This window comes from Microcaecilia unicolor, chromosome 1, assembly GCF_901765095.1.
Source record: "Microcaecilia unicolor chromosome 1, aMicUni1.1, whole genome shotgun sequence".
In the NCBI taxonomy this organism is placed as follows: Eukaryota; Metazoa; Chordata; class Amphibia; order Gymnophiona; family Siphonopidae; genus Microcaecilia; species Microcaecilia unicolor.
The window spans coordinates 573,721,500-573,733,562 of record NC_044031.1 but is presented as its reverse complement, the minus strand read 5'-3'; the positions used below and the strand labels follow the sequence as shown (position 1 = coordinate 573,733,562).

General features: G+C 40.9%; 1 protein-coding gene across 1 annotated transcript in view; it reads left to right on the top strand.

Annotated features, from left to right (window-relative positions):
* TNFRSF11B (TNF receptor superfamily member 11b) overlaps positions 1 to 11,409 on the top strand; it is an 88,221-nt gene extending 76,812 nt beyond the window's left edge. Inside the window, exons 3-5 of the mRNA XM_030218370.1 lie at positions 6,098 to 6,292; positions 8,192 to 8,416; positions 9,103 to 11,409. Coding sequence (XP_030074230.1) covers positions 6,098 to 6,292; positions 8,192 to 8,416; positions 9,103 to 9,479 — 797 coding nt within the window. The 3' untranslated portion in view covers positions 9,480 to 11,409. The remainder of the gene's footprint in view (positions 1 to 6,097; positions 6,293 to 8,191; positions 8,417 to 9,102) is intronic.
* Positions 11,410 to 12,063: the final 654 nt, after the last annotated feature.

The window sequence follows — 12,063 nt, the reverse complement described above, 5'->3', positions numbered from 1 at the left end:
CAATAAATGTATTAAGTTATATCCAATAAAAAAGGTGTCATCTTATTTTCTTTTCCATGTTTTATTTTGTTTGATTTCTATTGATAACCTTTAAGAGTGGACTAACACGGCTACCACACCTCTCTATTTGTTTTAATGCTGAAACTAACTGTAAGGGATATGTGCAGTTTGTACTACAGTGGACACATCCTTTTGTGGCTGCCTGCATGAGAAGCTGGGTGGAGGTTGGAGACCCTGGGAATGGGTCTATGCACCATGTGTTCCTTAGGGCTGAGGTTTATAGGGTCCACATCCAGTTGCTTTTCTCCAGCCTTGTGCTTCACATTACCCTTCAGCTGGCTCCTGTTTTTTTGTTTTTTTTTGGCCAGTTCTCCACATCTCCATTTGTGTGATAGACTCCATTTAGTTGGGGGCATATGGCCACCCAGTCCCACCATTGAGGTTTACAATTGTCCAGTACCATGTACCTTTATCCCTGTCCTGTCCTTCATGTTCAGTAGACCCAGAGGCTGAAGCCCCCTGTCCTAACTGTTAGATTCCCTAAGGCTGCTGATGGGGACATAAAAGAACCAGATTTTTTGTCACCTGCCATCTTTAGTGGTTGTTACCTCTGGAGGCCTCACCGGTTCCAGTGTGAGGGTCATGCGCTTACTGGGGGAGGGGGTAGTATGCTGGACAGGGCCTGATTATGCACACCAGGCATAGACTATTCTCCCACCATCTAGGCTGCTGAACACAGAGTAAGCTCTAGTCTGTGCAGTGGGAAAGGATACCTGCTGGTTTGTACCTGATTGGTTGCTATTGTGAGACAACAGACAATGCAATTGTGAGACAAATGTTGCCAGAATCTGCACATGTTTCTCAGAAGATTCATTGGGCATCTCTTTATCACCTGAGGGACCAGGGTGCCCCAGGACCTGGCAGAGGAATATCTGTCCTAAGGTTTCATCTCAGGAAAGACTCCACTCACACACTCATAGATGCCCTACAGCCACGAGCTGAGAGAAGGGACTGGAAAGGGAGAGTGCTGTGTGGAACCTCCCCCTCCTCCCGGTTCTAAAGTCTCCCTTTCCTAAAGTTTGCCTAGTAGTCACAGCAGTAGTCAGGATTGCATATCAGGGAATGAACACATTTTTTTAGAGAGTGGAGGTAGAGACCTTTGTAAGCAAATAAATGTGAACACTGTATTTGTGACAAAAATAAAACAGCCTTAGGTTAGCTGCTGTGGAGCTAGATGGTTCGGGGCTGGCTGGTCTGGGGCAGGCTATTCATCAGCTGTTTGTCCACTGAGAGGGTTGTCTCTCTATGGGCATGCAAGTTGGGTACTGACTCTGCTGGAGGGCCCTGGGTAACCAAACACTGGTTGAGAGGTTACTACTTCTCCAGTAGCTTTTGTGCTGTTCCATGGCTGGGGCCATTGCTACAGCTGTTGTCAGGGATGTGGATGTGTGTGCATCCCCAAGCCTATGTGGTCTACAGGTGACTGGGAAATGATGGCAGGGGACCCTGTTTGATCCTCCCATCAGTTATATACTGCAAGAGGGGAAACCTAGGTTTGGGGGCATCTATCTGTGATGTAATCAGGCTAGCAGGCTTGAGGGTCCTCACAGATGCCAGGGGCTGCACATCACCTTATGATTCATGGGCATGCTCTTGGGGTGAGTGGTAGTGGAGGGGTACACATAGGTGGAGGTTTCCCTAAGGAGGGGTTTGTGTGCCACTATCATGTTGAGATCTGAAGGGCCTCCCAGCTTGGACCTTGAAAGATGTTTCACAGTGTAGTGTACCAAACTTTGCACCTCACAATGCTATGTACAGTCTGATCTGATTATTCAATGCTGGGAACATGGGTTTGATTCTCACTATGAGTCTTCTGGTTACTGTTTTATTTATCCTGCCATAGCTGCTGCAAAGGACTAGGTAGCTGTATGTGACATGCTGGTCACTTTTGTTTTGCTCACAGGAGGTTGCTGTCCAACATCCCTTCCCCCTCCCCCTTCCTTGCCATGTCATCCCATAGGTTTGAGTTTGGTTGCAATACATTCTAGCGAATATGGGGGTTGTAATGGGGGTAGCTGCATACTCAGGCTTTGTTCTATGACAGTGCTGTTATAGGGGTGCAATGTCGGTGATACTTACATCAAGTCCTGAGGCCCTCCCTCATGCACTAGATGACGCCTGGGTGTTCCCAACATATCTTCCTGTATAAGCGCCTGAGCACCTCAAGGTCCCTGTGAATGCCGAATCTCCTACAGAAGAAAAGTTGGTGGAGACAGGGTTCTTGTGATGAGCCTTCTTGGCGTAACAGGCATAATTGTTTTCATGACATGTTGTGCGATGCTCCTCACATAGCCTGAGACAGATGGCTACAGCAAGATGGGGAGTGAAGAGGTGGATATGCAGTTCACAGGCACAGGTGCTGTGTGAGCTGAGGTGGCCATAGGGACAGAAGGTGACATGGTAGTCTTTCTGTGAAGCGTGGCCACTGGTGCTGGGAGATGGGGATGGGCAGTGGGGTAAACCAGGTGTACCTTAGGGTGGTTCAGTGTACTTTAGTGAGCTGCTGCCAACATTCCCATTGGTATGTAGACAAGGGGCAGTATGCTGGCACTGGGGGATGGGAAGGGTGGGGCAAGGAGGTCCAGATATGTGCAGGCCCTCGTTTCTGCACTGAAGGGACATTCTGATGTCCCCTATGTTTTTTTATTAATTCTTATGAAAATTTCAATAACATGTATTGCAGTAACAAAGGGAACTCACTGTATGTGACTCTGCCTATGTATGGTGCTTGCACATGAGTGGTGCTGTGATTTGGCCGGGGGGCACTGCTTCACAATCACCTTTCTAGGATGCCTCTAATTGATCTCCATGCTTCATGGAGATGTTATGGGGTGACAGGTTGTGGTGGTACTTGAACATTTTCTCTCCTGTGCGGACCAGGAACTCTGTCTCTGGCACAGTACAATTAGGCTCCCTCTGAAGAGACATGACTGGTCACACTGAGGAATGTTCTTCCATGTGGAGGAGTTATACATGCATGTTTTGCACATGGAAAGAATGTGCTGCCATTGACACAGACATTTTCTTGATGCAGGGACCAGTACTGCTGTTGCACATTTTGCATAGTGTACGTTCAATTGGCAGAGACATTTATCTCAAAACGTCTTTGTAAACTTTTTTTTTGTATATTTTTGAATATCGGAACATGCTTATTTATTTCTTCTATTATGTTTTCCAGTAAATGGGTGGGGTTTTTTTTGCCATTTGAACATCATATCAAAATCCCTCTCCACATAGTCTTTAAACTATTATGTTATGTACAAAATAACATTTTTCAAAGCTATAGATAAGCTGATTGTCCCACATGATCAGAGACATTTTTTTAAATATGAGTGACCGATGAAATGAAAATAAAGTCCTACCAGACCACTAGAGATTGCATGGGAAGCCTACCACCTGCTACAGACTGAGAAATACTGCCTGGCCAGGGGATTGCACAGGGCTTTAAAGTGATGACATTACAGCTCAAATAATTCTCAGTCTCCACTTGCTGGCAGGACAGCACAACCAAACATCTGGACTGCTCTTGTGGAACAATAAAGAAACTGTAAATGTAAATATAATGTCTTTAAATTATATAGTAGACCTATCAATTTTACTAGCTTTAATTTCTAATGCTACGTTTTTGGATCCATTAACACTGTTTGCAAATCACAGTTTTACAGAGTTATTATCATTCTTTGGCAACTCTTGTTGTCAGTCTTATTGAACAATAAAACCTATTACCATGCTTGAGATGCACAGGCTCCAGAAGGAGATCTGGCCTCTAGTTAAGGATTGCCCTGCAATAGGCTAGATGGGAGGGAGTAGCTGCAGATGAAAGCTCATTACAGTTTGAACTGAGCTGAAAGCCGAAAGGACTTAAAAGAAACTGTTGGGTCAGGAAAACATAAAAATATATGGCTGTTCACATAAGAGCCAACTCTGTCATTTCCATTGGGTGCTGAGCACTTCTAGTATTGGTCAAACTCCTTCACTATGTCCAGGGAGGGGTAACTTTGTATTGCATTTGGCACCTTTAATTGCTTTGAAATGTTGGCATCTCTGATCATGTAGAACAATCAGCTTATCTACAGCTTTAAAAAATGTTATTATCTGCAAAACTACTACTACTATTTAGCATTTCTATAGCACTACATAATAGTTTAAAGACTTGCATTGGTCTGCATTCAAATCTTGAATGCTGGTGCTGAAAAGAAATATTAAATCCTCTCTACAAATCATTAGTGAAATCTCATCTGGAGAATCATGTCCAGTTCTGGAGGCCATGTCTTTAGAAGCTGCAGTCCTGAAAAAGGCTACCCTAAAGGTTTGGGGCCTATATCTTAACTCCTATGAAATGTATTTATTTAATTAAAAATGTATATTCTGACTACAGCAAAGCAGATTGCAATATCACATACATAATCAAAATAAAAACAATTAAAAGCAAATACAAATAAAGATATAACATATTAGCCCATGATAACTCATACAAAAGTAATCTCTGCATTTTCAAATAAAACATTTTGTTTTGTCAAAATAAAAAGTTTAAACACATTAGTTTCATGCGTGCACAGATAAATTTGTCTTCAATAGTTTACGAAAAGATGTCATATTACTACACAGTCTAATAATTCCACGTAGTGCATTCCAAATCTGTGGACCAGAAATTGAGAAAAATGAATTCCAAGTACAAACACGTCTCACAGAATGTAAATCTCCAGTTACCAATAACACCACATGATCTGACCTCAAGGCCCTCGACTGCCTGTACACAACAATAGAATTTTTCAAATACCAAGGAACAAAAACTGCATATATTGCTTGGTGAATTAAGCATGCAATTTTATATAGTACTCTAAATTGAATGGGTAACCAGTGCAAAGAATGAAGCACAGGTGTTACATGTTGAAAACAAGAAACACCACTCAGTAAATGAGCCTCAGCATTCTGTATCATTTACAGCGCTTGTATTCTAGTTTTTGCAATATTCATATACACAGCATTGCAATAATCAATGCGAGAAATCACCATGCTTTGCATCACAGAACTAAAATCATACTGTGATAACATTGGTTTCAACCTATTCATTTAAAAGCTTGAATTTGTATACTGTAGAAGAGAAAGGGGAATATGATAGAGACATTCGAATAGTTCAGAGGTATTAGTAATATACAAAAACCAACCATTTTTTAATGGAAAGGAAGTTTTAGAACAAAGGATCATCACATCACACTGAAAGAAAGTAGACTAAAGGATACCATAGTACTACTACTACTACTATTAAACATTTCTATAGCACTACTAGACTTACACAGCGCTGTACAAATTAACATGAAAAGACAGTCCCTGCTCAACAGAGCTTACAATCTAAATTGGACAGACGAACAGACGTTGCCAGAGCCGGTGGTGGGTGGCAGGGATAGTGGGTGGCAGGGATAGTGCTGGGCAGACTTATACAGTCTGTGCCAGAGCTGGTGGTTGGGAGGCGGGGTTGGTGGTTGGGAGGCGGGGATAGGGCTGGCCAGACTTATACGGTCTGTGCACTGAAGAGGACAGTACAAATAAAAAAGTAGCACATATGAATTTATCTTCTTGGGCAGACTGGATGGATCGTGCAGGTCTTTTTCTGCCGTCATCTACTATGTTACTATGTTTGTGTGGTACATGTGTGATAACCTTTCAGTAGAGGCCAAATCTGGATATAAAGCAGGATATAAATCTGAAAATAAAATAAATAAATCTATAACCGAATTCCAGAAGGCCTCGAAGCCCAGAAGATAAGAAAGTAAAGTCTCCAATTACATAGACTCTGTGGTATTGTGTCAGCAATGGGCAGAGTAGACATGTCTTGCTGTCCTTATCTTCCAGCATTCTGTATTTCCACGATGACGTAGATACGTTTTCAAGGCCATACAACTTATCAACATGGGCTACTGTTAAGATGTATTAAGTTACCTTTATTCCACGACTCCAGAATGTTCCATCTTATCAGAGCTGAATAAATGGGAAAAAATGTATACTAAAAATAACATATCTTTTTTTTTCTTTCAAGGGACACCAGAGAGTGACACCATTTGTAGAAGGTGTACCAAGGGATTCTTCTCTAATGAGACTTCATCCACAGCAGCCTGCCAGCGACACACAAACTGCCATGCTCTGGGACTAAGAATGGCAGTGAAAGGGAATGCAACACATGACAATGTATGCTACCAAAACACAGAACCAGCAGCTCCCAGATGTGAAATAGGTACTGTGCAGTTTAGATGCCCTGTTCAAAGATGATTTTGGCTTCAGTGCCATCAAATTTAGTTTTCTGCAGCCAAGTGTTGCTGTTTAAAAAGTTAAGTTTATACTCAAGTCACATAGAAAGGAGAAGCACACATACATCACTCCAATGTTCACCCATACATGTGTATTCCCTTTGTAAAATGAAGAATACACATGAAAATTTTGGTCCTACCCATGCCCTATCTAAACCACACCCTTTTGAAATCGCTATGCATAGTGGATATTACACATGTAAATAGTGACTGTCTGAAATTGGCTTTTATATGTAGATATGTTTTTAAAATAATGGCTGTTCATGGGGGAAGAGGAGTGACTACCCAGGATCCGGTGGACCCCATAGATTCATAGTAGCCCTGGGCCCTTAAAACCCACCACAAAGTTCATGCTGATGTCTCCACTGCTGCTGTGATGACATGGAAGGAGCCAGTGGAGGAGGGATGGGAGAGAAGGAGATGAGAACCATTGTGAGGGGGAAGGGGAAGAAACCAAGTCCTGTGGGGGGCAAAGGGAAGAAAAACAGTAGGAGTAGGAGGAAAGATAGGAGAGATGCAAGACCAATGCATCTCTTTCACTCTCTTTTCCTTCCTTCCCCTATTTACTGCCTCTTGCACCACCCAGACATTCACCACCTTCTCACTTTGCTCATCCCTTTTTCAGCCTTCATTTCCCATTCTTTCTCCTCACTTCTCTGATGCAAGCTGAGTCCTGAGTCCCCTGTTAAAAGAGATTCAAGACTTTCTATCCCACCCTTCAAAGGATGTCTGAGCCGCTTACAATCTAATCTTAAAAGTAGGAAGAGTATACAAGAACAAAGTGCACTGACAAAACAACATTCATGAGGGTAGGAGGGTGGAAAGGGAACTACATAATTTTATAGGAAAATGTGTGTGTGGGTGGGTGGGGGGGACTACAATAGGGTCAACCCAGTGCTTTAGAATCATCTCTGGCTGGTGCTGCATGGTTAGGTGCATGCATATATAAACAAGAATGTTGTAAGGTTCAGTTTAAATTTAGAAAGGGATGTCTGAAGTCTGAGATGGGATGGAAGCATATTCCAAAGTTTGGGATCTTGTACTGAAAATATTGCTCCATGTGGTGTCAAGAATTATCTTATTCTTCATTTTCATTTCATTTATTAAACCACTCTTATTCAGAGTAGGATACAAAAACCACATACACAATATAAAAAAAAACAATACAAAAAAACTTAACAAACAAACCAATCAAATAATACAGACAAGTTCATCACTGCACAGTGTCCTCACTGTAATGAAAACAGGTTGAAGCTTATTTCAAAGAATGCTCCTTCAATAGTTTTTTAGAGTTCAAAGTTCTCCTGACTCCTAAGAAAACCAAGGAGTTTGTTCCATTCTGTAGGACCTTTTATGAGACTCTGGAAAAAGGGGGCCTGCGCTAATGTCAGCACATGTTTTTGACACGTGCCGAGTCCCCCTTTTACCACAGTGGGCAAAAGGCAGGTTTCCCTTTTCTTAAATAAATGGCTGTGCGGCAAGTAAACCACTTACCGAGCGACCATTTCAGGGGGGTGCAATTACCGCCACCCATTGAGGTGGCAGTAAGGGATCCCGTGCTAACCTGGCGGTAACCAGGCAGTGCAAAACACTGCCTGATTACCTCCAGGTACACACCGGCGCTACAAAAATTGAAATATTTGGGCTCCTAAATGAAGGACAAACAAGTCTGTTTTGTTGGGTAGATCCAAGTGTCATACTGCTTTTTAACAATTTCCAATAAACTACAAGCATCATGCCTTTCAGTGATTATGTTTGTATTGGTTATAAAATGTACACCTTAGCCCGCTAAACCTCGATTTCCGTTTTCCTCTTACTTTCTGCAGATGTAAGCCTGTGCGAGGAAGCTTTGTTCAGGTTCTCTGTTCCCTCTGAGCTCGCACCTAACTGGTTGAACATCCTAGTAGAGAGTTTGCCTGGTATGAAGGTTAAGAGAGAAAACTTAGAATGGATAAAGCAGAGGCACAACTCTCAAGAGCAGATATTCCAGCTGTTGAAATTATGGAAGCTTCAAAATAAAGAGCAAGATGTTGTCAAGAATGTCATTCAAGGTTTGTAGCAAAAGGAAGTGGACGTTGTAATGCAAACAAGATAGATGTGCAAAACATAAGTTTACTCTGTGGATTATATGTTCCAATATTGATTTATTTGGTAAACCCACTGAGGCCTCTATGCAAAGGATTTATGCATAAAGGATTTATGGTGTGTTTGGATCCAATCAAAGAAGGGGAAGAGATGTCCAATTCTAAAAAGATGGACGTCCGTATTTAGATCTGGCACTTGTCATGTCTAGGTTACATAAAAGTGCTCTGATTGAGCAGCTGTCCACTGGAGGGATTACGGCACGACACCTCCTTAATCCCCCAGTGGTTGCTGTCCCCCTTCCTGTTCTAAAATATATGTGAGATGGATTCCATTTGTGACGTTCTGACTTTGGACATCCATAATTCTGAGTTGGATGTCCTTTCTAAAATGCCCCACAATACTAGCATAGTGTATTAACTGACAACAAGTGCAATGTACAGAGATTAATTGCACCATTAGTAAACATGTGTTCATTTTGGGACCTACTAAAGGTTTTCCTTTGTAATGGTTTTCAAAACAGAAGTAATTGGCTTGCGCATTCTGAATAGATAACTCTGTGCAGCAAGGAATTTCTAGGAGATAAAGTTGTTGTTTTCCGGAGCATGGCATTTGTCTAATTAGTTTATTTTTGTTTCATTTTTGTTCAATATAGATATAGATCTTTGTGAAAAGGGTGTGCTAAAACATATTGGCCACATAAATCTCACTACTGATGAGCTTCTGGCTCTGATGCAGAGTTTACCGGGAAAGAAAGTCCGAAAAGACGATGTGAAGAACATGTTGCTCGTATGCAACTCTCCCAAACATATTCTGAAACTTCTAAGCCTGTGGAGAATAAAGAACGGAGATCATGACACCATAAGGGGCATCAGGCATTTGAAAACAAAGAACATCCCACCAGGAGTAGCTCAGAATCTGAAGAAACTCGTACGATTCCTTCATAGTCCCACCATGTACAGATTATATCAAAAATTGTTTTTAAAGATGATAGGGAATCAGGTGCAGTCACTGAAAGCAGGGTGCTTATAAATGAAAGCTAATTTCCCTTTTCATTGCAATGCCTACTGACTATATTCTACAACTTCTTAGTAGCGGAATTAGACTGGAACAATATTCTGTAAGAATATCTGTTTTCCTATGTTGTGCTTGTTTATTTAATGGAATGTCTCCATGGGATAGAATTTAAGCTTTTTTGTAACAACCCGAAGGCCTAATTCAGAGAGGAATATTGGGAATCCAGCATGCCTTACACATGTATAAACCTTGTTTCAGTCTCACAGACTGACCAAAATAAAGCTCACATGAGCCAGTATTTATCTCTGTCTATAGTCCTAAGAGTTTTTATGAACGTTGCCTTCTTTAAAAAGGTACTAGTTTGTGGATAACACTAAAGGGTCGTTTACTAACAGTACACATTGACGCTGTCAGAATTCAGTAAAAGTCACCTAAAGTTAGGCACTGGGGTGATGGTGCTAAGCACGATTTCTATAAATGCAGTTCCGTGCAAAATTGTATTTTCAGAATACCAGCTTAGTATGTAATTTTGAGCCTAACTTTTGACATAAGCACTTACGCCAGTCAAAGGCTGTTGTAAATGCTCCCTCCCAAGTATTCTATAACCATGTGCCTGGGTACACCCCTGACCAGCCCAGGCCACTCCCCTGGCCACACCCCCTCTGGAGTTGCACATGAGATAAGTTAGGCACCCAGGTTATAGAATGGGGGCATAGGGAAGATTCCTGCATAGCTGTTATCGCCTATTTAGCCAATTAATTTACACACAGATCTATGATCCGTGCCTAAAATTCTGCACCCAGTTTCTGGCAAACTATGCGGAATCCAGCAGAAGGGTTGCTGCCAGCCCAACGTGGGTGCTGGCGGTATTTCCACCCCCAGCGCACACCAATTCTGGCACTACAGAAAATTGGGTCTAATTTTCTAGTGCAGGGGTTACCTGGTGGTAATCGGACAGTGCTGCGCGCTGCCCGGTTACTGCGGGGTTAGTGCGGGAGCCCTTACCGCCACTTCAGTGGGTGGTGTGAAGTGCTCTCCCCCTCCCAGAAAAGGCTGCACAGCAAATAAGAACATATTGCATGGTCATTTCTTTTTATTGGCCTTTTCAGCCGCTGCAGTAAAAGGGGTCCTGGCATGCAGCAAAAACAGCTGCTTCTGCTGGCGCAGGGCCCCTTTTAACTCAGCTTAGTAAAGGGGCCCCTTAATGCCACAAGGCCTATTTTTTGCAGTGTGATCTGTTTTTTTTTTTAATGTGTTTATTTATTGATTTATATAATACAAAACAAGCAAAATACAATACTTGTCAAGACATTAAACAATTGCTGCCACATATATTATAAAAGAAGGGGGGGGGAAACCCCTAATAAAAGGAAATAAATACAGAAAGTTACTAAAGTCCACACTAATGAGATTCAAAATATTCGATTATGGATAAATTTAGAGCAAAATTCAGGAAACAGCACTATGTCAGATGCTCGTGTCTGTCACCCCTATATATTTAACAAAGTGTGATCTGGTTTTTTTTATGGTTTTTGGGGTTTTTTTTTAATTTTTTGGTTAGTCTTCATTTTCATTTTGGGGGCACTGTTATCAAGAGAGTACCTTCTTACAAATAGTTTTGGTTTGTTAACTACATGGAATGACAAGGGATATACCATTAATATTTCCTATGTCCTTGCAAACAACAGAACGGCCCTAGAAAATAAGTAAATAACGTGTGTTAACGGTGTCAGCATGTGTTAACTGTTAGTAAATGATCCTGTAAATAAAGTATTTTGCTGCTTATGTATTATTTCTAATATATGTTTGTACATATTTATTAATATTATGAGAACCTTAAATTGAAGTTATGTAATGAACAATTTTTAAAAAAACGGATACTTTTTTATTATTAAGAATGACATATGGTTTATTGACATGATGGATTTAAAATATAAAATATATTTTTTTGAAAGAGTTAGTGGCACATTTTTGTATGTAGTGTTTTATAAGAAATATATTTCTCCCTCTTCAGCTTTTTTTAAAGCAGTTTTATCTGTATAAATTGTGATATTTTTTTCTGTAAGAATGATCCAATATTGCTAAGAGAATTGTCATAACAAATGTGGAAAATATAAATTATCTGAATATTAAATATTTTTGGAAATATGAATATGCTACATTATATGGTCAAATTAAAGTCAGAATTGCATACTGTTATGCAAATATTTTAACTATTTAATGTTTTATTTATCGCTTTTGGCTGTTTGATTTTGACCATCCTTCTTCTTTTTGTTAACATTTCTTGGTCTGTAAAATGTATTGATTTTAATAAATTAGTGATTTGAAGAGATATGGTTAGTCCAACACACTTGTCTTCTCTTTCACCAAACTACAAGCTCATATGGTAGACTTCTCTTCGTAGTCTGCAACATCCTAAAGTATGTACAAAAGCATTACAGCACCACTGCCGCCCTGAGAATTGTGGAAAGGCAATTCAAATTGTGGAACCTGAGCAGCCATTTCATGCTCAAGTTCATCGGTTTTGAATATTCCCTTCCTAAAAAGGAAGCAGGCTATAAGCCTGAAGTAGGTTCAAGAGGTCTCTTGCACGTCAACA